The 25138-nt window shown below is 42.1% G+C and overlaps 1 protein-coding gene across 6 annotated transcripts in view; it reads right to left on the reverse strand.

The window, feature by feature from the left end:
• Nucleotides 1–25138, reverse strand: part of kif21b (kinesin family member 21B) — a 77903-nt gene that overhangs the window by 27162 nt on the left and 25603 nt on the right. For 4 of the 6 annotated variants that reach the window (XM_037772858.1, XM_037772828.1, XM_037772837.1 and 1 more), the window contains exons 2-26: nt 21871–22093; nt 20884–21066; nt 19513–19662; nt 17844–17978; nt 17426–17680; nt 16342–16457; nt 15227–15422; nt 13050–13239; nt 12838–12901; nt 11510–11740; nt 10473–10596; nt 10245–10383; nt 8629–8817; nt 8345–8544; nt 8138–8245; nt 7165–7481; nt 6273–6456; nt 5577–5780; nt 5388–5489; nt 4006–4171; nt 3595–3655; nt 3379–3427; nt 2479–2723; nt 1056–1124; nt 791–901 (exon numbers count right to left, since the gene is read on the reverse strand). In XM_037772858.1, the coding sequence (XP_037628786.1) occupies nt 791–901; nt 1056–1124; nt 2479–2723; nt 3379–3427; nt 3595–3655; nt 4006–4171; nt 5388–5489; nt 5577–5780; nt 6273–6456; nt 7165–7481; nt 8138–8245; nt 8345–8544; nt 8629–8817; nt 10245–10383; nt 10473–10596; nt 11510–11740; nt 12838–12901; nt 13050–13239; nt 15227–15422; nt 16342–16457; nt 17426–17680; nt 17844–17978; nt 19513–19662; nt 20884–21066; nt 21871–22093 (4011 nt within the window). The remainder of the gene's footprint in view (nt 1–790; nt 902–1055; nt 1125–2478; nt 2724–3378; nt 3428–3594; nt 3656–4005; nt 4172–5387; nt 5490–5576; nt 5781–6272; nt 6457–7164; nt 7482–8137; nt 8246–8344; nt 8545–8628; nt 8818–10244; nt 10384–10472; nt 10597–11509; nt 11741–12837; nt 12902–13049; nt 13240–15226; nt 15423–16341; nt 16458–17425; nt 17681–17843; nt 17979–19512; nt 19663–20883; nt 21067–21870; nt 22094–25138) is intronic. The other 2 variants (XM_037772866.1, XM_037772849.1) reach the window with 1 other exon arrangement.

Here is a 25138-nt window from a genome sequence, read left to right on the forward strand (position 1 = left end):
TTTTTAACAGTTTTATCTAATTTTGCCGTTTCCATACAGCTTTTCTAATGCAACACTTCCAAATGCGCATTAAAATATGTGAATGGAAACACAGCTACTGTCAACAAACCTGAATATCATGAGATAAGATATATTGCAGGGCTGTATTTTCATTGGATTAGATTAGATTGTACAAGCTGATTTCTCTTTCTATTGCCCGAATGCACATCACGTCATCTCAAAACAGACATATTACACCACATTTTGCTTTTTTTCCCACAAACACAACTGCCCTTCTCCGACAGAGGATATCTGAGCTGCTTTCTTCCTAATTTGCATTTGTTTCCTGGTACCTCCTATATATCGACTGGAAACACACTGCAATTACACCTTGTTGTTAGTGTTGCTAAATGCGGCCTGCGGTTGTGGTTTGGATGATCAGATCTTCAAATGCCTCCTGAGTGCACTTAACACCTGGATTCAGTGAATGTTCGCACCATCTGTCCTCCAAGGAACTGCATTAATGCCAGATGAAAAGTATTTTTGTCTACGAGTGGGCTTCACCTGCAGATAAACAGCTGGAATAGCACTCTCCTCTATTACATCTACACCGCGGACAAAAGCACCGTCCTCTCAAAAGGCCTGACAATCAGCCCATCTACAGGGCCGGGGAAGATATTAAACCATGGAAGAGAAGAAACGAAGAGAAAGGAAAGGTTCAAAGTGAGACTGAACTGATCAGATGAGAATGTGGGGACAAAAGGACAAAAGAAGTGTGTGAGTGTATGTATCTGTGCAAGCGTGCACTCACTTGTCCAGAGCAGAACCTTGGGTTTGGTTGCTGGTGAGCCTCGAGAAGACGTTGCGGTCGTTCCTGGTCCTCAGAGGAGGGGAGGAGGGAGGAGTGTAGCCGTCGGTGGGCCTGATGAGGGGCGGGAGGGTGAGGAGTGTTAAAGGATGAGGAAGGACGAGAAGAGTTAAGAAGGAAGAAGGAAGGCAAATTATATGACACAGTCAAAAAATGTGTTCAATCTGCCAACAAAGTAGCTTAAATATGAGCATCACAGTGCCTGTACCTGTACGCACGGTCGTAAGATTTCCTCCTTGTTAGAGGGGAAGTGTCATAACCCCGAGACTGCCTGGGACTGACACACAGACACACAAAAGCAAACTAAGCATATCTTCAAGGGAGTGCACAGGAGGATGATACACAGCTATGGAAACTATAGGGAATCAATAAGCAACAAGGGTTTATGCAACTTAACAGCAGACTTCTAGCAGACTAAAGCGACTGGCAGGCTAATTTCTTTAAATATCAAATCGCACACAAGCAGGCTTCCCATCCCCCGAGGACTGATGCATATCTGACTGCTTCATTGGCTTCTTCTTTTTCTTTTCTCTCCCTGAAGCAGTTTTATAACCTAAAAAATGTCAGGCCTTAGGCAGGTCTCCAGTGGTTGTTAACTTGGGAGTGTGCAGTTTGAGAAAGACACAGAAATTCTTGACAACTTTATCTCCGTTATCAGGAAATAAAATGTAAAACGATGTTCTTTTTTTTCTTGTTGATTTGTGATATTCCAGGGGGTACATGGTTAAATGCAATAATCCTCGTGCTTCTCTCCCGCTCGTTTGTTTATCTCAGTTACACGTTTTATGTTTAAATAGTCTCAAATGTTCCAGTTCAACCCGTGTCGTCGGCATCCCATTACTCTGCTCTTTTCATCTTGCTTCAGGGCGCTTCAGCAGAACAAATGTTTACCAACACGGGGATTCGAGATGAGGTTTCTTTTATTAAAGAAGACTCTAACAAGCGGGCCACCTTGCTGTCCCGCACAGTAGAGCAGTGATTCCTAACTAGGGGGTACTCATACCCCAGGGGGTATTTCTGCAGGAGCCAGGCGGTACTTGGAAAGATTTGTAGAGAAGCTCAACTAATTTGACAGAATAGAAATTACTTTTTGATTTAGGGTTGAGCATTATGACGGCATATACCGTAGGACAGTAGAAATGTGTCCACCGGTAGAGATTTGGCAATACCGATTCCACCATACTTGTGATGTGTTCTCATAATTCGACATTGGCTAAAATATAAGAACCAAGTCTCCACCATTCCCCCTTCCTTGTAACACTTAAGGGATAGCATGTCTTGCCAAATCTAAATGAAAAACTCTGTTGGTCTCTTGTTGCCTTTGATTGAATGGTTTCTCTACTGCACTTTTATTTCCTTTGTTGCATTTGGGGCAACTAACAACTTATTACTGCACTGTAGCTGTATTACTGGTCTATTACATTTGCATTTTATTTCATTTTATGTTTTTTATTTCATTTCATCTTATTTTTTAAAATCTCATTATTCTGGTTTCTAAATGTTTTTGAATGTCATCCTCATGCTTTTGTCTGTGAAGCACTTTGAATAGCCTGTGTGTCTGAGATGTACTATAAAAATAGATCTGCCTTGCTGCCCTAGCTTCATCACAGCGATCATTATGATTCACTTACAAGGTGTGTCCCCTGACAGGTAGGCTGATGGTGCGGGACACCCGGTCCCGGTGGTAGGAGTCTCGTAGGGCCAGGCTGAGTCCCAGACTCGCTGACCCCAGGCACATGCCGTCCTCCTGGATGTCGGTCAGCGAGGCCAGAGACTTGGTGATGTGCTGCTGCTTGCAGCCTGATGACGGGTCCAGGATGGGACCCAGGTACTCCGCAGACACCGCCTTCATCTGAGCGGACAGACGAGGCTCCATCTGGTTGGAAAATGGGAACAGTTTGTGTTACAGAGGACCATAGAAAGGAGAATGATATGAGAAAGGAAGACAGTGGGACATGAAAAACTGAGACATAGGGAGATAATATGAAAACAGTAACACAAACATGCTAGAAAAGAGACAGCAACCATTGCTAAAAATAACTAAAAAACCCAATAGAGGATAGAGAACACAGCATTAATATGAGGTTAAGAGGGATTAGTGTCAAATCAGGGGTTCCTCCTCAGAACATCAAACCAAGCTCTAGGAAGTGGACGAGGTTTTAAGTGTTTGCTTGTACTGCCACCTTGTGGTTCAAAGCAAATATGGCAGCTGCTCTGACAGACAAACTGTGGCATTTGTGTGGACAGTGGAAATTAGAGCAAGGGTCTAAACACAATCACTAACACTAATGCCATCTGACAACATGCAGCGTCATCATGACTCATAAAGGTCTAACGGGCTTGGATACTGCAAGACGCAGCACTACCTGATGTTTTGACACTAACAAAAATTTTGTTAGTATTCTGAGATATAAAATAAAGAATTAATGTTAACATCTGGATTTAAGACAGAGGATGCTATTGTTGTAGAAAGAGGAAGAATGTGGATTTAAATAATTATAATGCACTAAAACAACACAAATCAGCTGTACCTTTATTTTGAAATCCTCATGGCTGTTGGATTCTTTCATGTGAGACACACTGAAGGAAGAGAGCACATGAGAGTAAGAGACATGGATACAGAGAGAAATGGAGTACATATTTTTCAGATGGAAATTTTCCAGGATGAACACGCTTGCACAATGCTTTTTTTTTTTTTTAAATGGGTCAGGGTGAGATGGATTTAATGTGTGCGACTGCAGTCTCACCTGCAGTCAGAAGCTTGGCTGAACTCAGAGGGCTCCTCGTCTGTGCTGGCGTAACCATTTTCTGGAAGCACACAAAACACACAACCTGTCAGCCCCCGGCACACTGTACACCACTCAGTAAGTCTGTATGTGTCACAGCCTAATCCACCACCACTACCAGGAGCTCAGACTGAGCGTTTCAGACAGAGGGTGAAAAGAGGTGCTGCAGCACAGCCGGTATGAGAAAAATAAAGCGCTTTTTGAACATTAAAGCATGTTAACATGTTCTAGTAGAAACCCAAAATACAAGTATGAACCTGAAAATAAGCATAACAGGTCATCTTTAATATATTCTCTAAAGCTGATCAAGGCAAGGAGCATACACTATAAAGTCTTACACACTGGCACACGGACCTAAACACCAACACTCACCCTGCTGAACATTGTGGATGAGAGCCTGGAGTTCAGGGATGTATTCTGCTTTTTCTCGCAGGGCATCGAGGATTATGTGATTGTGAGATGAGCCAATCACGTCAGTCTGCCTCAGCTGACCCTCCAGCAGTCGGATCTGAGCCTCCTTCTGAGCCACCTGTAAACTCTACGTGCACACAATGACCAGACAAATCAAAAACAGTAATGCACACACGCACACACACATCCCGACCCCCACTAGGGGTTGCCAAAGCTTGACAGGGGTTTGTTAGCCCTTCTTGATTTTAAGGGGTGTAAGACAACATTTTTAAATAAATATACAGTTGGCCAATCTCTCAACATTTCATTCATTTCTGTGAAGAAAACGGAATGAAATCATTATGTTTAAAGTCTGTATTATTATTTAAGATATACACATGATGAGATCACGGTGAAGACCTGAACACGAGCTATATTCACAGTCTTCCCTCTCTGCTAAACAGCCTCATCCTGCATTAGAAAAGTACGCAGTTAAAACAACAAAAGAGCTAAAAGAACAATGGCAAAGCATCAGGGAGAAGAAAACACTGAATTCGTCAAAAAAAGACGCCTATTAAGTATGTATGATTTTTAAAATTCAAAACAACACATAATACAGACAAAGAATTGTATTAAAAGTTCCTAAAAATAAGAGGAAAACTCATCTCTGATGCAATATTCACAGGAAATAATCTGCTCAAAATTCATTCAAATTGCTTGTTTTACACAAATTTCCGACAGTTATTGCGTTCACTATTTGGGTTAATTTTACAGTTGTTCTGTGGTTATTGTTATGCATTAAATATAATACGAAAAATCCATAAAATATGTCACTTAGTCAGGGGTCGTCAGTTTACTAAATGATAGAAAAGGGGTCCCTTAAGGAAAAGAGTTGGGAACCACTGGTTTAGACTATGTATTAATCATACAACAGGAAATGAGATTACCTAGTAAATATAGTGTTTTACCTTTCAGAAGGGTGATTACTGATTGTTTTTGTACCAACAAATACACCCCTGACAACATGTTGCAGTACAAAGAGACACAACTAGATGGCACCACAATCCATTATTCAATGAACCTGCACTTTTCTCACTTGCAACATCAATACATGATGACATTTTTGCAGTGGCATATGATAAGAGTCAAAAACTATTTTAGTGTACTGTATTTAAACACTTATAATAATAGGTGCGTATATGCTTTTATATTTGTTTTTGTTGTTAAAGCTACATATTTTACTTCACATCTCCAAAAGTGCAGATTTTATAGTTTTAATACTATGGATTTTGCACATGTTTCTAATGCTGCAAACCTATTTATGTTCTTTTAAATTTTCATATGGGCTCTGTATGATAACTCACTTTGTCTATGGAAGCCTTCAGGAAGTGGTCCAGCAGGTTGCGTGCTTCAGCCAGAGAGCAGGAGCTGATCACCACCGAGGTGTCCACCGAGTCCAGCTCATCCTGCAGGAAAACACGGTCCTAGGCATTACTACGTGTCACTTCTCACAGCTGGACAGCAAACATTACCGTGTGTGTGTGTGTTCATACCTTGGTCTCTTCTATCTGTACAATGGTGGCCTGGCACTCAGACAGGCTGTCATTGATGTAGTCTATGTTGGCGTTCAGCACCTCAATGTCCTCATTAATTTCCAGAAGGAGGCGGTCCTCTGCTTCTGGTCCCTCCCCGTCCGCCATCAGTACCTCCCTCTTGTGTGAGAGAGACTCCTGCTGGCCCGTCAGCTCCTCTCGCTTCTGACTCATCAAAAACACAAATGCACACAGAGCAAAAAAAAAGAAGTCAGAGCTATACTTATAAAAACACTTGCAATTATTATTATTATTTACTATATCTATGTGCAATACTGACTGAACAAATTCATTTTGATATACGCTCAAACATCTTACAGATTAATAATATCCCCATCTAATTGTACTGCATGATTTTAACAGTCTCTGTCTATAAAGAACGGAGGAAGGAAGAGCCACACTCACTTTGGTTTCAGGTGTCAATTACTGAGACGAAGTGAGTCAAAAATGTCTCTAAGCTGTAACCTCTGAAACTAGCTCTGCTGCTGCCATTACTGTGAACATGTGTAAGTTTTATTCCTTATGTTTGAGTACAGTCCGGTGGATGCCATTTTACTCTACAGCCACCAAACCAAGCGTAATCCCGGTAACAACGACGCCTCAAACAGCAATATTTCCCACCTTAATCTAGAGTAAAAATGTGAAGGCCATTCCTACCTTGATAAGGCGGTCCATGTCTGCTTCCACGTTAGCAATTGTCATCCTCTGCATGACAATGTCCATAATGCGACGCTCTAGTGTTTGCCACTTCTGACGGGCGGATTTGGAAAAGCTGCTGGCTCTGCCCGCCGCTCCCGCGCTGCCAATGCCTGCTGGCTTACGCTGCAACTTCTTCCTACCGCTGGAGAGGAGAGGAGAGGACAGGAGTGGAGAGGAAGAAAGTATAAAGAGATAAATGACAAGGAAGAAACCAACAATCATCTCAATTGAAACCCCCTTGTACTATATACATGTGTGACACATTCAACTTCACCATATTAAGCACCTAAATTAAACCTGCAAAAACATTTTTTTTGGCCATTTGGAGGAAACAAGTTGTGAACGCAACAAGTATCATAAATGTTTGTTTGCCACAGAGCTTATTTTCTGCAATAATCCAAAACCCAATGGAAAAATCCCATTGGCTGTTTGTCGAGGGAACCAGTATGATGCTAACTTCATGGTTGGCCTACAAAAAAATGTCATCCCTGTAGCCCTCTATATCAGACTCTTTAGCCGCTAAATGTTCCACTGTGTTCACCAGCTAGTAGCCAACTGTGTCTGTCTGCTGTTTGGTGCTGAGTAGGTAATGTACAGTGGGTTTTTAGAGCTTTTACGATGAAAACCACGCTATGAGAGCAGTGAGAGTGAACCAAAACAGTAAAGTTAGGCTTAAGTTGAGCTAAAATTCACTGTAAAACTGACAGGAGCTCCAGATTCGGGTGATAATTCTCTGTAGGTTCATCACCCCCTTTCACATTGTTATCTAATACATTCTTATAAAAATATCAATTACAAAGACAGTGTTAACACATGCACATGTGTCATTGACTGCATCAGCCCATCTTACCCAATGACCCTGGATCCATCCATGCTCCCTTCACTCTCTGCCAGATATCCAATCCCATTGTTCTTGTTGTTCCACTGTCTCACCAGCCCGCTCACAGACCTCCCAGTCTCCGGTTCAGAGCTGCTCGCCGTGGTGCTGGCCGAGAACTCGGCTCCAGAGTCCGTAGCTGGGGGACTGTGGTTCCAGCGGGCCACGCGCCCGGCCACGCGGTCCGACATGGGCTTGGCCAGGCGCCGTAGGGCGGTCACCTCCTGGGTCTTCCTGCGCAGCACCTGCTCCTGCTGCCGCTTCTGAGACTCCAGCGCTCGAATTTGGTACTGATGGACGGAGAGAAACAGTCCTTTAATATGTTAGTTATTCAGTCTTCATCAAACCGTAATTAGATTCCTGAGCTGTTTTGAACAACAGGCTTACAAAGTGTTGATCATGAGAGGATTTTAAGACTTAAAAAGAAACCCTTAATAAAAGGATTACGAACGAAGCCCACGGTGTGTTAGTGTAAATGTTTTCATGCTCATTAATAAGCCCTCTCCTCCAGGGAAAACGAATAAAGATGGAAATTACTACATTTAGGGTATGTTCTAATCTTCAAAACATAAAAACAATACCAACAATCTGTGTGCAATATGTACAAGATCCATAAATCATGGTTTTAAAGTGCCAGGCTGACAAACAGAAGGAGAACCTCAATGCGAGACATACACACCAACTCATCAGCATGAGTCACTCTTTATATACAGTATGAAATTAGAATTTGGACCATGTGGACAACAGCTGAAACATAGATTAAACAGGCTCATATACAACAGTGCTCATACTGTCTCACCTACATGTAGCGCCCAATTTCCCAATAATTCTATTTCTGCATGAGACATTAGAGGGAGCTGAAGCACCATAAAAAATATGTTAATATGTGTTTCTGTAGACTGTATCTAGAAAGTATCGATTGTAGTATGCATACAAACAGACTGACCTCTTGGCGGCGCTGCTCCTTCTTGAGCTGGGCGATCTCACGGTTCCTCTTTGCCTCCACCATCCTCCTCCTCTGCTGCTCCTCCTTCATCTGCTTCATCAGTATCACCTGGAAAAAGCAGAGAGGTTAGCTGCCCTAAACTACACTAGTATTCCTGCTCAAACAATATCATCCATCCATGCTCCCGCTCACACTTCCTCCTCTTACCTTGGCTTTCTTCATATCGTTGACCTCTGTCTGGAGTTTCTTCAGCTCCCGTTCGTACCTCCCCTGGTTTTTGAGGAGACGCGCGTGCTCTTTCTGGGCCACTTGTAGCTTCATCAGGTCTCGGTTCATCTCCTTAAGACGTTTCTCATAGTCCTGCTTGATCCGACTGGCCTTCTCCTCCGTGTAGTTCTCCATTGACACTGTGTGGCCATGTAATAATGTTAATGACCAACAACTCCCCAACCATGTATGTAAACTGCAAATCCCATGATGCATGAACTCACTGAGATTCTGCAGCACGCGGTCTCTCTCCAGCTGAGTGTCTCGGATCTTATTCTGCAGCAGAATGAGCTTCTCCTCGTACTGCAGCTTCAGCATCAGCAGCCGCCGCTGGCTGTTCTCCAGCTCGTCTATCAGCTTCTGTTTGATCTCGATCTCGCAGGTCAGATCGGCCAGGTCCGCCTGGAAGTTGGCTGCGGGTCGGATGGGAAAGGTCAGACAGAGTGCAAAGAAGAGCTTATAAAACAATTAGGATAACGAAATAAATAGCAGGAAATGTCAAAACTGAAACTTAATGATGAGCCATAGGCCAAAAGCAAACACTTATTGTATTGTATTGTATTGTTAAGATGCAAAATAGTACTAGGATCCCAACTTCCCATAATCGAAATGCCTTTTGTCCATGTGCCACTGTCTCTGCCTCCATTTTGTGAAACACAATAATTATGGATCCTACATATTTAAAGAGCATTTTATCTTACAAAAAATAAAACCACATGAACAGCGATTTATATTATAATTTTTAAAATTAATTTAATTTATTTTTACATCTGGTCGGCCAAATCAAACCTCATGGCGGGCCAAATTTGCCCTGGTCTAAAACTTGGGCATTACTTGATGCATGTGTTGCTTCTTTGTGCTTCTCCTAGAAACCATCCAATGACTGCACACCTACTCAAATTCAGCTCTACACTATAAAATGTTTTCTTCTGTCTTCACTGTCAACCATTTGGCAAACTATATGCATAATGTCCTTAAAGAAAAAGGAGATGTAGGCAACGTTGAATAGGACAAAGAGTCTACAGCCATGCTAGCAGCTCTGTGAGGCTGTATTAATGCACAGCAGTGCTTTGAGTTAAATGCTAAAACTAAGGCTTATTGAAAGAGGCTGGGACACGGTCTTGAGCTTTGGGGTATGACACATGCGCAGTTTAACTGGAGCTGCAGTCGTGCGTTGTTATTAGCTAAATTTCGGTGAGTGCAGACCAGAATTTACTGCGCATGTGTTGTACCAATGATATGACGCAATTATGACGCGCGACATCTCCTCTTTTCACCCTCCTTGCTTCATACTGACAATGCTAAATGTTTGTCATTTTCACCATCTTAGTTTAGCGGGTTAGCATACTAACATTTGCTACTTAGCAATAAACACAAACTACAGCTGAGGCTGATGATGGGAATGTGATTAGTTTTGCAAAGATTTGGTGATAAACGAAAAATAAATTGAAATTTAGACCAGATGATGGTGCTAGAGGAAAAGGCAGGGGATCTCAAAAGTCATTATGGTACATCGACTAGAAATCATGATTGTCTGTGCAAAATTTTGTGCCAGTTCGTCCGATAGATAGAGTTCAGTCTCACTTTGACCAGCAGGAGGCGCTAGAGGAAAAGTCACGGGATCACCAAAGTCTCTGGGATCCATCCTCTGGGCACCATGAATGTTTATACAAAATGTCATGGCAATCCATTCAATAGTTTTTGAGATACTTACCGACCATCAAACAGACAGACAGACAGACAGACAGACAGACAGAGAGCCATGCTCCATCACTGTAAACAGGACACACAAGGGGGAAGAGGTCTGATCATTTTGTAGCAGAAGCTGTCAGGAACACACCTTTCTCATCAGAGTCAGAGTCTGAATCCACCAGGCTCTCGTCACTGTCAAACCCGTCCTCCTCCTCCCTGCCCTCCTCTTCATCCTCCCCCTCATCTTCATCACAACCGCTCTCCTCCTGCAGTGGAGACATGACATCCTACACACACAAACACACAGATACATCAGACTTTGGTCTGTTTTCGTTTTTAAATTTGTCTGAATGCCAACACGTGTACCTCACAGTACCTCGGTGTAATTGTCGTCTGAATCGATCTCTCCGTTCTGTCCGTTTTGACCACTCTGCCCGTTCTCTCCGTTCTCGTGAGTGTGCAGTTTCACTCGTTTCTTCAGACCTTTCTCCGGCTCTGGACTGCAGGAGGTGAAAAAGCCACATGACAGTTGGCATTGAGAAAATACACAAATAACATCACTTCTCTATATGTTATGTATGATAAAATTATTTCCCTTTATTATTTTCACATGTGGTTGATAGTCTATCCAATTCAACTACAGCAGCATGAGTGTTTTTTGTCCGTTACCATGTTTTACAAACACTCTCTCTCATGTAAGTGAGATGTCATACCCTCAACAACCACCATTAAGGCTCTGGGAGTGTTGCCAAATGATGTGCTCACGCCAAAATCAGACATCTGAAGTCATTAGCAAAGTCCTCTTCAGCTCATCTACCCCTCGTCTTGCCCTTTTAGCTCTTTACGTTTTATTGCCAATTTCATTCTCCCCTTTGTGCTCTCTTTTACAACCATGCCGAACCATCTCTAAATTCCCGTCTACCTCCATCTCTATCTCATTAAACCTCAATTAGCCTGTTAGGCTGTGTTCTCTCCTCTCTCATGACCCACTGGCCGACTGAATTAGACCTTTTTGTGTCCAAGCCAGCGTTACTACTCAGCACTGGCTGCATCCCAATTCTATTCAGACGCTGGCCATCCCAAAGCACTAATCGACTTGTGATGCAGCTCTTAAGCTCGAGGAGAGGAGCAATGAGGAGGGGAGAGTATATGGGCGTGAACAATCATGTACTCATCATGCTCTCACGGCTTTTAAAACATGCACAGGTTCATTGACAAGGGCTTAGAGGGACAATTGGGAAATTAAATTTGCATCATGCTGAGTTGTTTGAATATATGAGGACAGAAAAGCTTCCTGGAGCTCAGTGAATTTGACTCTTCCGGTGACTTGTGCCCTGATTTGTTTTATATTATATAATATTTTTTTGGAATTAGCATGTGGATATGTGGATAACATCTCAAATGCCTCCTCACCTATTCCTCCTCTGCCTCCTCTCCTTCTTCTTCAGCCTCTCGATGTCCATCTTGGCCCGGCGCAACACGTCCGTCATCTCGGCCTCCATAGACAGAGGAGCAGGGGAGGAGCCGAGGGGGTGGCCGGGGACGGGGCTGAGAGTGGAGGAAGAGAACTGAGGACGCGTGGAAAGTCGGGTCGCCTGCCGTCGCAACGACTCGTTCATGGCCTCGCTCTCGAGAAGCTTGGATCTGACGGAGGAGGAAGACAGGGGGAGAAAAAGACAACTCAATCATTCATAATTTCTGCTTGGTTCCGAGAAGGAGAGAAAAAATTACTCTGAAATTAGAAACAACATTCAAACTGAATTATCACAAGCTAAAACATTCTTCCTCTTACAAATGAGAAGTTCACTTCATAAGCAATAAAATAAACCCTTGTTCAATTCAATACACTCTACAGCCTTGCTTGGTCTGGAATGACCAGTAGCAAATGGTAGCTTATTTTAGCGAACGTTAGCAAACTTCAGAAAAATATTGCTGTGTAACTGACATTACTGAGTCGGCTCATGAACCTTATGCCTCTACCCTCTATTATACCATAATTGTCACTTGATGACACATTACGTTATCATGATACAGGGGTTACGATTCAATATATTGCGATATATTGTAAGCAAGATGATATATTGTGATTTTTTAAATCTAATTTTAGAAAAACTGTCAAAGTATAAAGAACAAACCACCATATGCATAAAATAAAAACTTTTTTTATGCAATCAGAACAGTGAGATCTGCATTTATCACAGTCCTGTCCAATCTGAGTCACTGTTTGCCATGAATATTTGCATATAAACTATACATTAAAAATCAGTAGTGTTTTTGAGAATCAATACAGTATCACAAAACTTAATACTGTGGTACTCAAGTGTATTGATATTTTTTTTACACCCCTATAGCCTAGCCTTGTCCAATGTAGCATCCACCATTTCTACATGTCAGGTCTTATACGGATTAAACAAACAAGACATAACTTGTTGATTACTGAGCTTTAGAGGTGCTGGTAGGTACGTTTTACCTACAGACAGAGCCAACTAGCTGTTATCCCTTGTTTCCAGTCTTTATGCTAAGCTTAGCTAACCGGCTAAAGGGCATGACTCGAAAGCTCATGAATGTATTCCCCTAATTGACAAATTATTCCTTTAAAAAACAAGAAATGACATAAGTCAGGTCCAAAACTTTTGTAAAGTAAGTGCTGTCCCAGTTTCAGGTTTGATGATTTCAGTGAGTGTAATGCTACAAGTGATGGCAGTAAATAAAAGGCATCCTAGAAGGTCTGGAGCTCTTACCGAAGTTCTTCAACCTCTCGGATGTAGTTCTGGATCAAAGCCCCGATCTCCTCGGTGCCCTCACCTAAAAGTCAAAAGCAGAAAGAGGCTCAGGTCACAGAAAACACTCAACGCAACAAAGATGCATTAAAGTAAGATTGAAGACGTTAATCTTAAGAGAAACAGAGTTCATGTGACATTCAAAGCAGTTACACAATATCCCCATCACATACTTGACTTGGTCAGCAGAGCGCTGACCTCGTTGGCCAGCAGATGTGTTACACGGGTGTTGAGGTGGTCAATGGTCTCCTGCATTGCCTTGACCCTGTGGCGCAGCGTGTCGCTTTCTCTCTGCAGCATTGCATTCTCCTGATACAGGTCGCTGAAGCCCTCTGAACCATCCTCACCTGCCACACGCTTCCCCTGCACAGAGAATCACACGGGCAGCATGAAAAACAACGACCCTGAACACCACAAGCATTTCAGGGAAAAAGACAAAACAGATTCTAAATCCACACTCTTACATACACTTGACGTTGCAGTCCAAATAAACACAATGCTCTCGTTTAACATGAGTTGGTCTGTCTGTGGCAGCTATTGTCGTATTCTGAATGATTAACGCTGAAAAGATGCCGTTGTTTAAGCTTCGAACAGAGAGTCTCTATCTAATCCAGTCACAGCTCGCAGACATCATTACCTCCGCCAATCCAACACTCCATTACTTCCAGACTCCAGTCACATCACATCCCTTATTACCACATCGAGGTCAGCTCGCAGGCCCTCGCCACAGTCACGCATTCACTTCCTTCTAGTAACCGTAGTAACCCCTTTAATCGCGTAACAGACTGACAACCCCGCTAAACGATTGCTCGTTTCTTGTAGCCCCAGAGGTCAAGGCTGATGAAAAAGTCTCGTTGCAGACTCTCTTTGAATTTTCTGCCTATTTCTTGTCACATTTTCTTGGCTCATTCTCCGCTCTTCTTACTGAATAATGTAAATGGACTTGCAATTATATGGCGCTTTTCTAGTCCTCTGACCACTCATAGTGCTTTACACTACATGTCAGCATTCAACCATTCAGACACACACACATTCATGCACTGATGGCAGAGGCTGCCATGCAAGGCTCAGGATTTAATCTAAATACTAGGGCTGTCAATCGCTTAAAATATTTAATCGCAAATTAATCGTACATTTTGTATCTGTTCAAAATGTACCTTAAAGGGAGATTTGTCAAGTATTTAATACTCTTATCAACATGGGAGTGGACAAATATGCTGCTTTATGCAAATGTATGTATATATTTAGTATTGGAAATCAATTAACAACACAAAACAATGACAAATATTGTCCAGAAACCCTCACAGGTACTGCACTTAGCATAAATAATATGCTCAGATCATATCATGGCAAACTGAAGCCCAACAGGCAACAACAGCTGTCAGTGTGTCAGTGTGCTGACTTGACTATGACTTGCCCCAAACTGCATGTGATTATCATAAAGTGGGCATGTCTGTAAAGGGGAGACTCGTGGGTATCCATAGAACCCATTTTCATTCACATATCTCGAGGTCAGAGGTCAAGGGACCCCTTTGAAAATGGCCATGCTAATTTTTCCTCTCCAAAAGTTAGCGTAACTTTGGAGAGTTATTTAGCCTCCTTCACTACAAGCTAGTATGACATAGTTGGTACCAATGGATTCCTTAGGTTTTATAGTTTCATATGATACCAGTATTTGGTAGCTTGCTGCAACCACCAAAAGATAGATTGCGTCAATGCGTTAAAGAAATTAGTGGTTTTAAAACAAATTTGCGTTAACGCGTTATTATCACTTCGACATGCGGGCTGGAGGAGCCGGGGATCGAGCCGCCGACCTTCCGATTGGTGGACGGCCCACCGACGGTTCATATTAGGTTCTCAGCAGAAGTAGGATCAATTTATCTCTGCAGCATTACTTTGGAAAACGCTGATGTTGCACTGATTAATCTTCTTCATACCCTTCATGCACTATAGTAAAGGTATAAATGGATGTGCATGTTCCAGTAAAAATCTTTAATGTGATATAGTGATCAGCTGCTGCTGCAGCAGACATGCTCTCTGCTTTTCTTTCTCTAATACCATCTGCACTTACTCCCATTAGTGTTGTCCTTTTTCTTCATCTGCTCAATTACTATTCTCAATTGCATCCATCATGTCAGCCCTCTCTTACTGCCTCATTGCATCAGTTACACTGACAGCCATATGTTGTCTCACTCCTTCAACGTGCCACTTTTCATTTTCCATCTCCCCTGCTGTCATTCAGCCCCTTTTATCTGTTTTCTCTGAGCACCTCCTCGTCTTTATATTTCAAAATATATTTTTTTTTCATTTCTCTCTCCCAAGATGTTTCCTTCTTCCCTCCCTCTCTCACCGCTTTGTACTCCATCAGCTCCATCTGAAGTCGGGCTATCTCGGCGCGCAGGGAGCTGATCTGCTGGCTGGTCTTATCCTGGTTCACCACCACCTTGTTCTTGATGTTACGGGCTCGGTTGGCGTACTTCAGCGTGTTCAGCGTCTCCATGAAGTCGCGGTCTGACGGACTGACGCAGGCGATCATCACCGTGCGACTGGAGAGGAAGGAAATGCAAACGGTTTTAGACGACTGTGCGTTCAGTATAACAATGTTGAGGATGTCTTGTTCTTAGCGTGAACATAACAGAAGCCCTTTTGATAATCAGGCACAACATTAACAACTCAGCAGCGTATCTTGTAAAAGAAAAACTCTGTAACTTCTGTCAATAACTAAACCGGAGCACTAGGTCTGCAACTAACGATCATTCTCATTATCAATTAATCTGCTGATTATTTTCTTGATAAATCATTTTGTCGATAAAATGTCAGAAAATAGTGAAAGAATTTTCAGTTTTTCTATCACATATGGCAGAGAAAAGCATCAAATTCTCACTTTGTAGAAGCTGGAACCATCAAATATTTGGCAATTTGCTTAATTGCAGAAATTTAATCGACTATCAAAACAGTGGCAATTAATCAGTCATCTCTGATTAATTGACTAATCATTTCAGAGCACCGATGCCTTCATAAATTAACAATCAAACTTATAGCAATGTTCGAACAAATCAAATGCTTCAAAGTGCTTTGCAAGCGATTGACAAAGAAATTGACAGATGTCATAATGATCAACAGTTACTCAATGTAGTTAAATGTTGATAAAAGAATAGAATATTGTAAAAAGAAAAAGTATAAATAAAAATAGTATAAAATAGTATAGATAATAAAACCACAAAAATTATAAAACACTACATAAAAGCCAGACTAAAAAGATGTGTTTTTACATTTAAATATATATATATTTTCAGCTCCTCTCAGATCCTCTGGAAGGCTGCATTGATTGATTGATTGATAAATAAAGACTTTCCTTTGTGGATCAAACTTAATCTTCCACAATACTCATATTATTCCAGAATACTATATGTTTCTCCTACTATATAAATCATTTTTGTATGTGTATGTGTGTGTGTACAGTACCTGTTGCCTCCCAGTGAGTCCTGTAGCAGACGAGTGAGTTTGGAGTCTCTGTACGGGACGTGTCCTCCCTTCTTAGCCTGGTCTCCTAGAGCACTGATGACATTTCCCAGCGCCAGCTACAACACACACACATTCAGAAATTGATTACAAACTAGTTTTCTAGTATTATTATCATGCTGACATTTAAGAAAGCAGAAGAGAGATATGCAAACTTTGTATTTAACTTAGGGCTGTCAAAGTTCAGGTGATAATAACGCGTTATCGCAAATTTGTTTTAACGCCACTAATTTCTTTAATGCAACTTTTGATTTTTAATTAACCTCTTATCGCTTTACGATATATCTGAGGTTGTAGCGGGCTCAGTTTTAAAGTTCGAGTGAAGATACTGATATCATATTAAACTATAAAAAACCTAAGGAATCCATTGGCACCAACCAGGTCATACTAGCTTGTCACGAAGGAGGCTAAATAACGCTCCAAACTTACAATACTTTTTGGCGAGAAAAAAGGGGTCCCTTGACCTCTGACCTCAAGATATGTGAATGAAAATGGGTTCTATAGGTACCCACGAGTCTCCCCTTTACAGACATGCCCACTTTATGATAATCACATGCAGTTTAGGGCAAGTCATAGTCAAGTCACCACACTGACAGCTGTTGTTGCCTGTTGGGTTTGAGTTTGCCATGTTAGGATTTGAGCATATTTTTTATGCTAAATGCAGTACCTGTGAGGGTTTCTGGACAATATTTCTCGTTGTTTTGTGTTCAAAATTTATTTCCAATAATAAATGTATAGATACATTTGCATAAAGCAAGCATATTTGCCCACTCCCATGTTGATATGAGTATTAAATAATTGACAAATCTCCCTTTAAGGTACATTTTGAACAGTGACAAAATGTGCGATTAATCATGATTAAATATTTTAATCGTTTGACAGCCCTAATTGAAACACATCCGAGTACAGACAGACAATAGAACAGCTGCTGTGCTTTGTCATTTTCTTTGTTTACATGTTTTCTAACATACCACCCGCATATGAACACACACACACATTTTATGATTATTAAGTCTGTCTGTCTCACCAGTCCACAGTTAATAGAGATTCCCTCGCGGGCCCTGTCTCCTGTAGCTCCTGTGCGTTTCAGCCTCTCGGAACCCGCCAGGTCCACAAAGTGGAACTTGGCCATCAACGTCTCGAACTCTGGCTTAGCGATGGGGCTGGAGTCCACGCCGTTCAACTCTCCGTTCTCTTCTCCTGCTACTCCTCCTCCTGCTACTCCTTCTCCTCCTCCACCTCCTTCTCCTCCTCCACCTCCTCCTCCGCCTCCTCCTCCGTTCTGCTGGCGGGAGGTGGACAAAAAACAATTGAAAATGAGTTCATGAGTTGGAGCATCTTACTCACAAATAGCAATTATTTCATCACCTCTAATGCTACTATGACTGTTATAATAAAATTATTGTCTTTATTTTAGTTTTTCCACTCCAAACCCCAAATCTCACCATTTGATTCTGCTGGCACACTCTCATCTGACAGAGGTAGATGGTAAAGATGGCGTGCGAGCGGGAGCTTGTGGCGTTCATCTGGGTGCTGGCGGTGGTGCGGGACAGAGCGCCGAGCTTCAGGCACTGCAGCAGCTGCAGCACACACACACATTACAGAGGACGTTTGGTTATGCCTTTAAAGTTCAAACTGAAGAAGAGAAAACTATGATCAGAAAAGCTGTCAATCAACAAAAACAAATAACTGTTGACGCTGTTTTGTTGTATCACTTCCCATGATCACTTGCTGATTTCTAAGAACTCAACACGTCGGCATATTTAATGGAGGTGGGAAACCATTCAACTTCAAACTTTCTTTTCTTTCTACACACTCAAAATGCTGCCAAATGCAAAAGTTTTCTCTTCCTTTTTACCCTCAACCTGACTCCTCATCTCTTTCCACACTTCTATCTCCTGCCTCCTCCTGAACTTCTCTTCCCATGCAGAGGAGTACTCATCTGTCTCTACTTGTCTCTCAGCTGTCTGAATTTTTGGAAATTGAATGCACGGATCCTAAATTTAGCCTCTATTCTCCCTCTCTTTCTGCTTCAGTTTAACAACCCGCTCACATATTTCTACTCTGTCACCTATTTGAGAAGAAACCTTAAGTGTCTTGTCCCTGCCAGCATTTACTGTAGCCCTGTCCTCTAAATCACCACCTGCCATCTCTGTTAACCCGTCACATCTCCACTAACCGTCGTTCCTCCTGCCCTCTTGACCCCATCATGCCCTCCTTCTTTCACATTGTCACTTCTGATCTGTTCCCCCTCTTGGCAACTATCACTCACTCCTCCATATCTGGCAACTTCTCAAGACAGTCTGGTATCGCTCACGCAAAATAGCCTCGTGGGTTTAACCAGTCGGGCTTTTAAAGGCAGCATGTTAGCGGCAGGTCTCCCTTATTATCCTCGACCCATTTCTTTGTTTTCAACGACTGACCACCAGATGGTTCGTGCCAGACTTTTCGGGGTGCTGGGGATCTCCGGCAGCTCCCCATGCTCCGCCTCAACCTGTCAGCATTCATTAACGTCTTCACAGTTAACCCTTTGCGATGCAACACCACTCTGTAGTAACACAATACTGACTTTGCACTCTTTCCTTGAAACTGTTGGTGCCAAACACTTTGTGAATTGCTGTATTGCTGTCGCAATAACTGTAATATTGCAATACTGCGCTATTGACAAGACAACAACAGAGGATGGCAAACAACCGCCACAACTGCTATGCTCATGTTCTTTTTTTTTTAATTCTTTGCAATGGGAATGCAGCGTATTTACACTATGCAACAAACGCCAGCAACGTGACGAGAAATTAAAACAGGTGTGTTAGGATAAATATCAAAAATGATTACAGACTGAGCCATAACAGTGCAGGAGGTTAAATTGAATGAAAAACATGACAGTTTTTATAGTTTTACACTTTCATGACCCTTAGACCAAGAAACAGTAGGCAAAGCAGTTTTATTTATAAAGCATGCAAACAGGTTAAAGGTGCTGAAGAGTAGCAGAAGAGTAACTGCGATAGTTTATACATTGTACAAGAATACTATATATGGAAAAAGACTGAGAAAAGGTAAGGATAATGACTGCAGATGACATCACATACGATACAAACACCAACATGCACCCACCTCCTCCTCTGAGTTCACCAGTCTGGAAGTGACTCCGGTGGTGTAGATACTGCCATTGGCGTCCTCATGGATCTTAATGTTGGACTTCCTGCTCCGACTCTCTGCATCTCTGGTTCCGTCGAACAAGTCCAGGACCTCTTCATTGTACAACTGCAATAAACGGAAGCCGCAAACACAACACGCATCATTATACAATTCATACATACCCAATACTACGGCAAATACTCCGTTTTATCAAAACATATCAAACACGTGCCCCTCGTGGTCTCCCCTTTTCTCACAGCTGTGTTTTTTATTTACACACAGCTCACAAGAATGACCTCTCAGAAAGCAAAGAGGGCAGAAGGGCCACAGAGGTCAGCTGAAAGCTCAGCTGTTCCCACCTACTGCCAAACACGCACGCACGCACGCACGCATGCACACACACACACACACACACAAAACTATGCCTATATGCAATCAGACAACTTCCTGTTGGTTTTCTGAGCCCACCTGCTCCATCTCTCCAACAGACTAATTAAGGCACTACAACAGTGAGAACTGCTCTCCTATTGCACTTGTATTTCTATCTCCCCTCTCTTTCTCTCTCTCTCACACACACACACACACACACACACACACACACACACACACACACACACACACACACACACACACACATACACATACACATACACACACACACACACACACACACACGCACACACACACACACACACACACACACACATCTGTTTACCATCAACAGAGATAACCTTGTGACCTGAGAACTTATAAAAAACACACTAACAACAGACCAGGAAAGAACAAATGACAAAGAGAAAGAAAGAAAGCTAGAAAGAAAAATATTTTTTAATTTAAATCTTATTACAGGAACCTTATTAAAGTAATCAGTTCATACACACACATACAATCATCGGCCCCAGAGACAACCCAAACATTTGCCTGCCAGAAACCTCTGGAGAAAAAAATGATTACTTGTCATATTATCTCATTGCTCCTACACAAGCATCCCTCCCTCCCGCTTATCCCTCGCTCTTATCCATCCTCTACCCCTCAATGATGAGGAATAATGTCAGAGGTAATGGCCAACATTAATCAGGACCAACAAAGCACAGGCAGGCATTCCTGCCCATCTGTCATTGGGTTGTCACTTCCTGTTTGTGGAAGAGGTGGCTGATCCGCTCGTCTCCCTGTTTTGTCCCATCTGGTTAGAGTTAATATGGACCAATATCCATCCCAGCGCTCACACACGCACATTTGCAAGCAAGAACATCAATACTGCACGCAGTTAAAATGGTAGATTACGTGTGATGGTACATCCATCCACATCTACACGTGTGTGTGTGTGTGTGTGTGTGTGTCGCCTACCTCTAAGAACTGGGCGCTGACTTTGAACTCGGGCGGCTGGCTGCCGGTCTCCTGGGCGCGATCCCTCCTGTTCTGGATTCCCTCAAACAGCTGGTGAACAGCCCGCGGGATGATGCCCTGCTCCAGCTGGCCCAGGCTCATGTCGAAGCCCGTCCCCATGGTGTAGGTCTTCCCCGAACCCGTCTGAAACACATTTCATCGACCACGATGAGATCCCATTTACTTTGTACTCCGAACATCAAGCATCTATGCACAGTGACCTGTTTTTACACGTGTGTATTGGTTATTAATTAAACTTTAATTAACTGTGTGTTGAGGTGTGTGTGTTTTTATTCAATCAACCCATTTCTGCCCAGGACATTTGTCATGTTTCTTTTGGATACCAGAGCATTTAAATACACTGCAAAATGACCATGTCATTATCAGTTTTCCATTAAAGACTAGGCACATAAATGGCCGGCCTCTAAAGGATTGCTGAACCCCCTACAGAGAAATTTCTGAATAAAAGTTCACAATAAAATGTAAATAAAAACAGTCAATATAACAACACAATATTTTATACAATACTTAGAAATACTCAATATTAGAGTTGGAATAGATCCCCCAAAATCCTACACACTGTTCCTTTAATTCGCTATATTTATTTTGCAGCGTCATACAAAACAGATAAATTGATCAGAAATCAGGTAAACATTTAGGCTATTGTTTTTTTTCCAAGATAGATCTGGATTAAAGGCCCATTGGGAATCTCGACTGTGTGTTTAAGATACAAATATGTTCGCTATCTGTCAAATTCATCAGTGTAACATGTATCACCAACAGGATTGGGAACAGACTTGGTATTCAGGTTGCCTCTTTGTAATTTTCTTACATCTTCTGTTCATATTTTTAAAAAATTATAAATAAACACAAAACCTATAGAACTCTATTCTATCCATTAATCAATAATAAATCTCTAATATCATAATCCATGCCTCGGTGTCATACCTGACCATAAGCGAACACAGTGGCGTTGTAGCCCTCGAAGCAGCCCTCGATGAGCTTGTACACACAGGCCTGGTAGATCTGCTGCTGCTCTGAGTCGATGTCAAGCACAAAGTCGTAGGTGAAGGCCTTGTCTTTACCCAGGAGGACTTGTGGTTCTCCAGGTGTGACCAGCGTGCACACGTGGCAGCCCTCTATCTTCTCCTTGGCCATCTGAGGACGAATCCTGAGAGGAGAAAAGAGAAGGAGAGATAGTCAGTGAACGGATTAAACAATTACATCGTCATAAATCAAAAATGTAAAATGGGTGTCACTGATACACTGTGCAGACATGACAATCTGATGCACACGCTAGACATGCTCTGCTTTGACCTCATGATAATTTCAAGGGGAAACATTGCAAGCATTTTGAGCTGGTTTAGGCAACGTGGTATATATTTATGATTTATCTTTCTGGTTGCCTTATAAAAAGTGTCAAGTATCAAACTAATATTAGTATTATAAAATACCAATTTTACAGGAACCCTATAATAATCCATAACATTTACTACAGAAACCCATGATCAACTTTTCATATCAAAGCCCAGCAGTGTCAGATAAACGTTGGTCAGGAGGAAGGTCACAAAGCCTGATCGATCACATAATATGTATTTACCCATTCACACCGTCCTCAAACACATCTCTATCCAACAGGATAATGAACCATCAATTTGATTGACTGTTAGAGCAAAGTGGAGCAGACTGTGTGGTGTGATACACAAAAGACAAACAAGACATTCACGCAACTTTATAGAGTGGAACTAAACCGAAATCTGTAGCAGAAGAGCAGCCCTGAGGACAAAGCTTGAACATAATCAACAGCACTTTTGTTTGAGCTGTTGATTTAGAAAGTTAGAGAACGTGTAGGAAATCAGTAATGATTAGACATAAAAAAGGACAGTTCTGAGTGAAACCACTGAAGACGATGTGGCAAACTTTGGCTGATAACTCATCATCAGCTGTTAATCCTGCTGGGCTTTTCCAATCCTGACAGGTAGTTCATTGCGGTTAATTGCTTTCACCTGACATCCCAGTTGTAAAATAATCCCTGATTAGATGAGTCTGAAGTTAAAGCAGCTACTTCGCCTGAGCATCTCTGAACCCTGTGACAGAATGAGGCCCAAGTATTTAAATTCAGGATCATTTTAACATGTTTTCCAGCAGAACGGCAGAAAGCCTCGCAGGCAAAGAGGCGGCTGATTAGAGGAGATGTAGCCGTTAAAAGAAGTGACAGCTTTTTACTTGCTTGTGCCGCAGCGCCGGTTCATTGTGAGGAAACATTGCAGAGAAAACTGAGGCTAAACGCAATGAACATAAAACAGAAGATCTGTCACATGGCACCACTGTTAATCTTGGGCTTTCAGAGGTACAATGCGGACACGGTGGGGAGGTAATCACTTTAAGCTGCGGAAAAAAGCTGTGAGCCAGCAGTATCGGAGTGCCGGGTCCACCTCTACACATGCTAAAACCCCCCTAGTTCAATCTCCAGGGGATGCAAATCAACTCCCCCGCAAACACTGGGACCGCACCACAGACTCCCTATGGGATGCTGCAACAAAGACACACACACATACACTGTATAGAGTCATAAAACCACAAGAGAAATCCCCAACCGCATATACAACAGCTGTAGGGATAGTGGGCCCATCACAAAGACACACACAGTAACTCTAGAAACAAATACCGCACACACAGTTCAGAAACAACCTACTGTACTATCTTCACTTCAACACATGGTTCTTCTCAAGCATGCATTAAGAACCACACCCACCGCACACAATAATCCTTTCACCACACGTCGTTGTGGTGCTGCAGAAACACACACACACACACACACACACAGCTGACAACAGCATTATTTGGCCCTCTTTCTGGCCTCGAGGCCTCATTGAAGAGGGTCTTCCAGGAAGGAATTAAAGACAATTCAGCAGCAGCACACTAACCCCCGACCACCTTATAATAGACAGCGAGACACAGAAAGCAGCTTGCAGACAGACGAGTCCTTTTTATTACTGGAGGTGACCTTGACATGGAGGTTAATGTATCAAAACCGCAGATCCCACATGAGTGCTGTTTAAACCAATTATTAACATGAAGTGGATGCGGCAGCAGCAGGAGGAGCGCACTGGCTCTGTCTGCACAATGGACTTATAAGACGAACAGTGTGTGTGTGTGTGTGTGTGTGTGTGTGTGTGTGTGTGTGTGTGTGTGTGTGTGGGAGGGTGGGTGTGTGGGAGGGTGGGTGTGTGTGAGCTGCAGCTGTATCGTAAAAGGGATAGAAGTCATTCTTCTCTCCTTTTCTCTCTGTTTACACGCAATTCTGTCAGTCTTTTGTGTGCAATATTTATAGGTCAGAAGTGTCAGGTGTAACACTTGACAGCTGACATTTAAATGGAAGAAAGAAAGAAAGAAAGAAAGAAAGAAAGAAAGAAAGAAATACAGAAAGAAAGACAGAAAGAAAGAAATATGTGGACCACAGTATGGGTTGGTAATTATTTAAATATAGAGAAAAGAAACGTTTAAGTATAATGAGTATCACATCCATTTACTCACATTTTGCAATCGTCAGTCCTTCCCCTATTAAGATAATTAACTTTTCATCATCACTTACAGTATAAAAAAAAAAGAACATCCCAGTAATACTATTAGTGGAGTAATTTGGATTTGGCATGTTTCCTTCAGTGCATTTTCTGTTTCAGCTTCGCCTCGTCTCGCACTGACTGATTTACTGGGCAGCCACGGCAGGATCGGTCTTTGCTGTCGAATCTCTGACACTTTGGTCTTTGCCAATTCAGAATTTCTACAGAGTCCAACACAGCAATTTGGTTTTACATTTTTTGGTTTGGGGTTTTCAAGCATTTCAGATAGAGAAATACAAGGCCATTTTTGTGGCCTTGAGTTTACTGGAAAAATTGCAATTTACATTTTTGTACAGACACACTGATGGTCCTCAGCAGATGAAGCCTACAGACTTTTCCTCTAGCGCCATCATAAAGGTCCGAATTTTACTTCCAAATACCTGCAAAACTAATGAGCTGCGTTTAGTTCTGAATAGCAAATAAGATGGTTAACATAGTAAACATTATACCTGCTAAACATCATCATAAAACAGAGACACACTTTTATCACCACCATAATTTTAAGCGTCCACAAATTCTAAATGTTATCGTTTTACTTTGTTATTGTCATCTATAGTGGTTATTTGCATAAGAACACACAATTCAAATGATAA

The sequence above is a fragment of the Sebastes umbrosus genome, chromosome 1, assembly GCF_015220745.1.
Source record: "Sebastes umbrosus isolate fSebUmb1 chromosome 1, fSebUmb1.pri, whole genome shotgun sequence".
NCBI lineage: Eukaryota > Metazoa > Chordata > Actinopteri > Perciformes > Sebastidae > Sebastes > Sebastes umbrosus.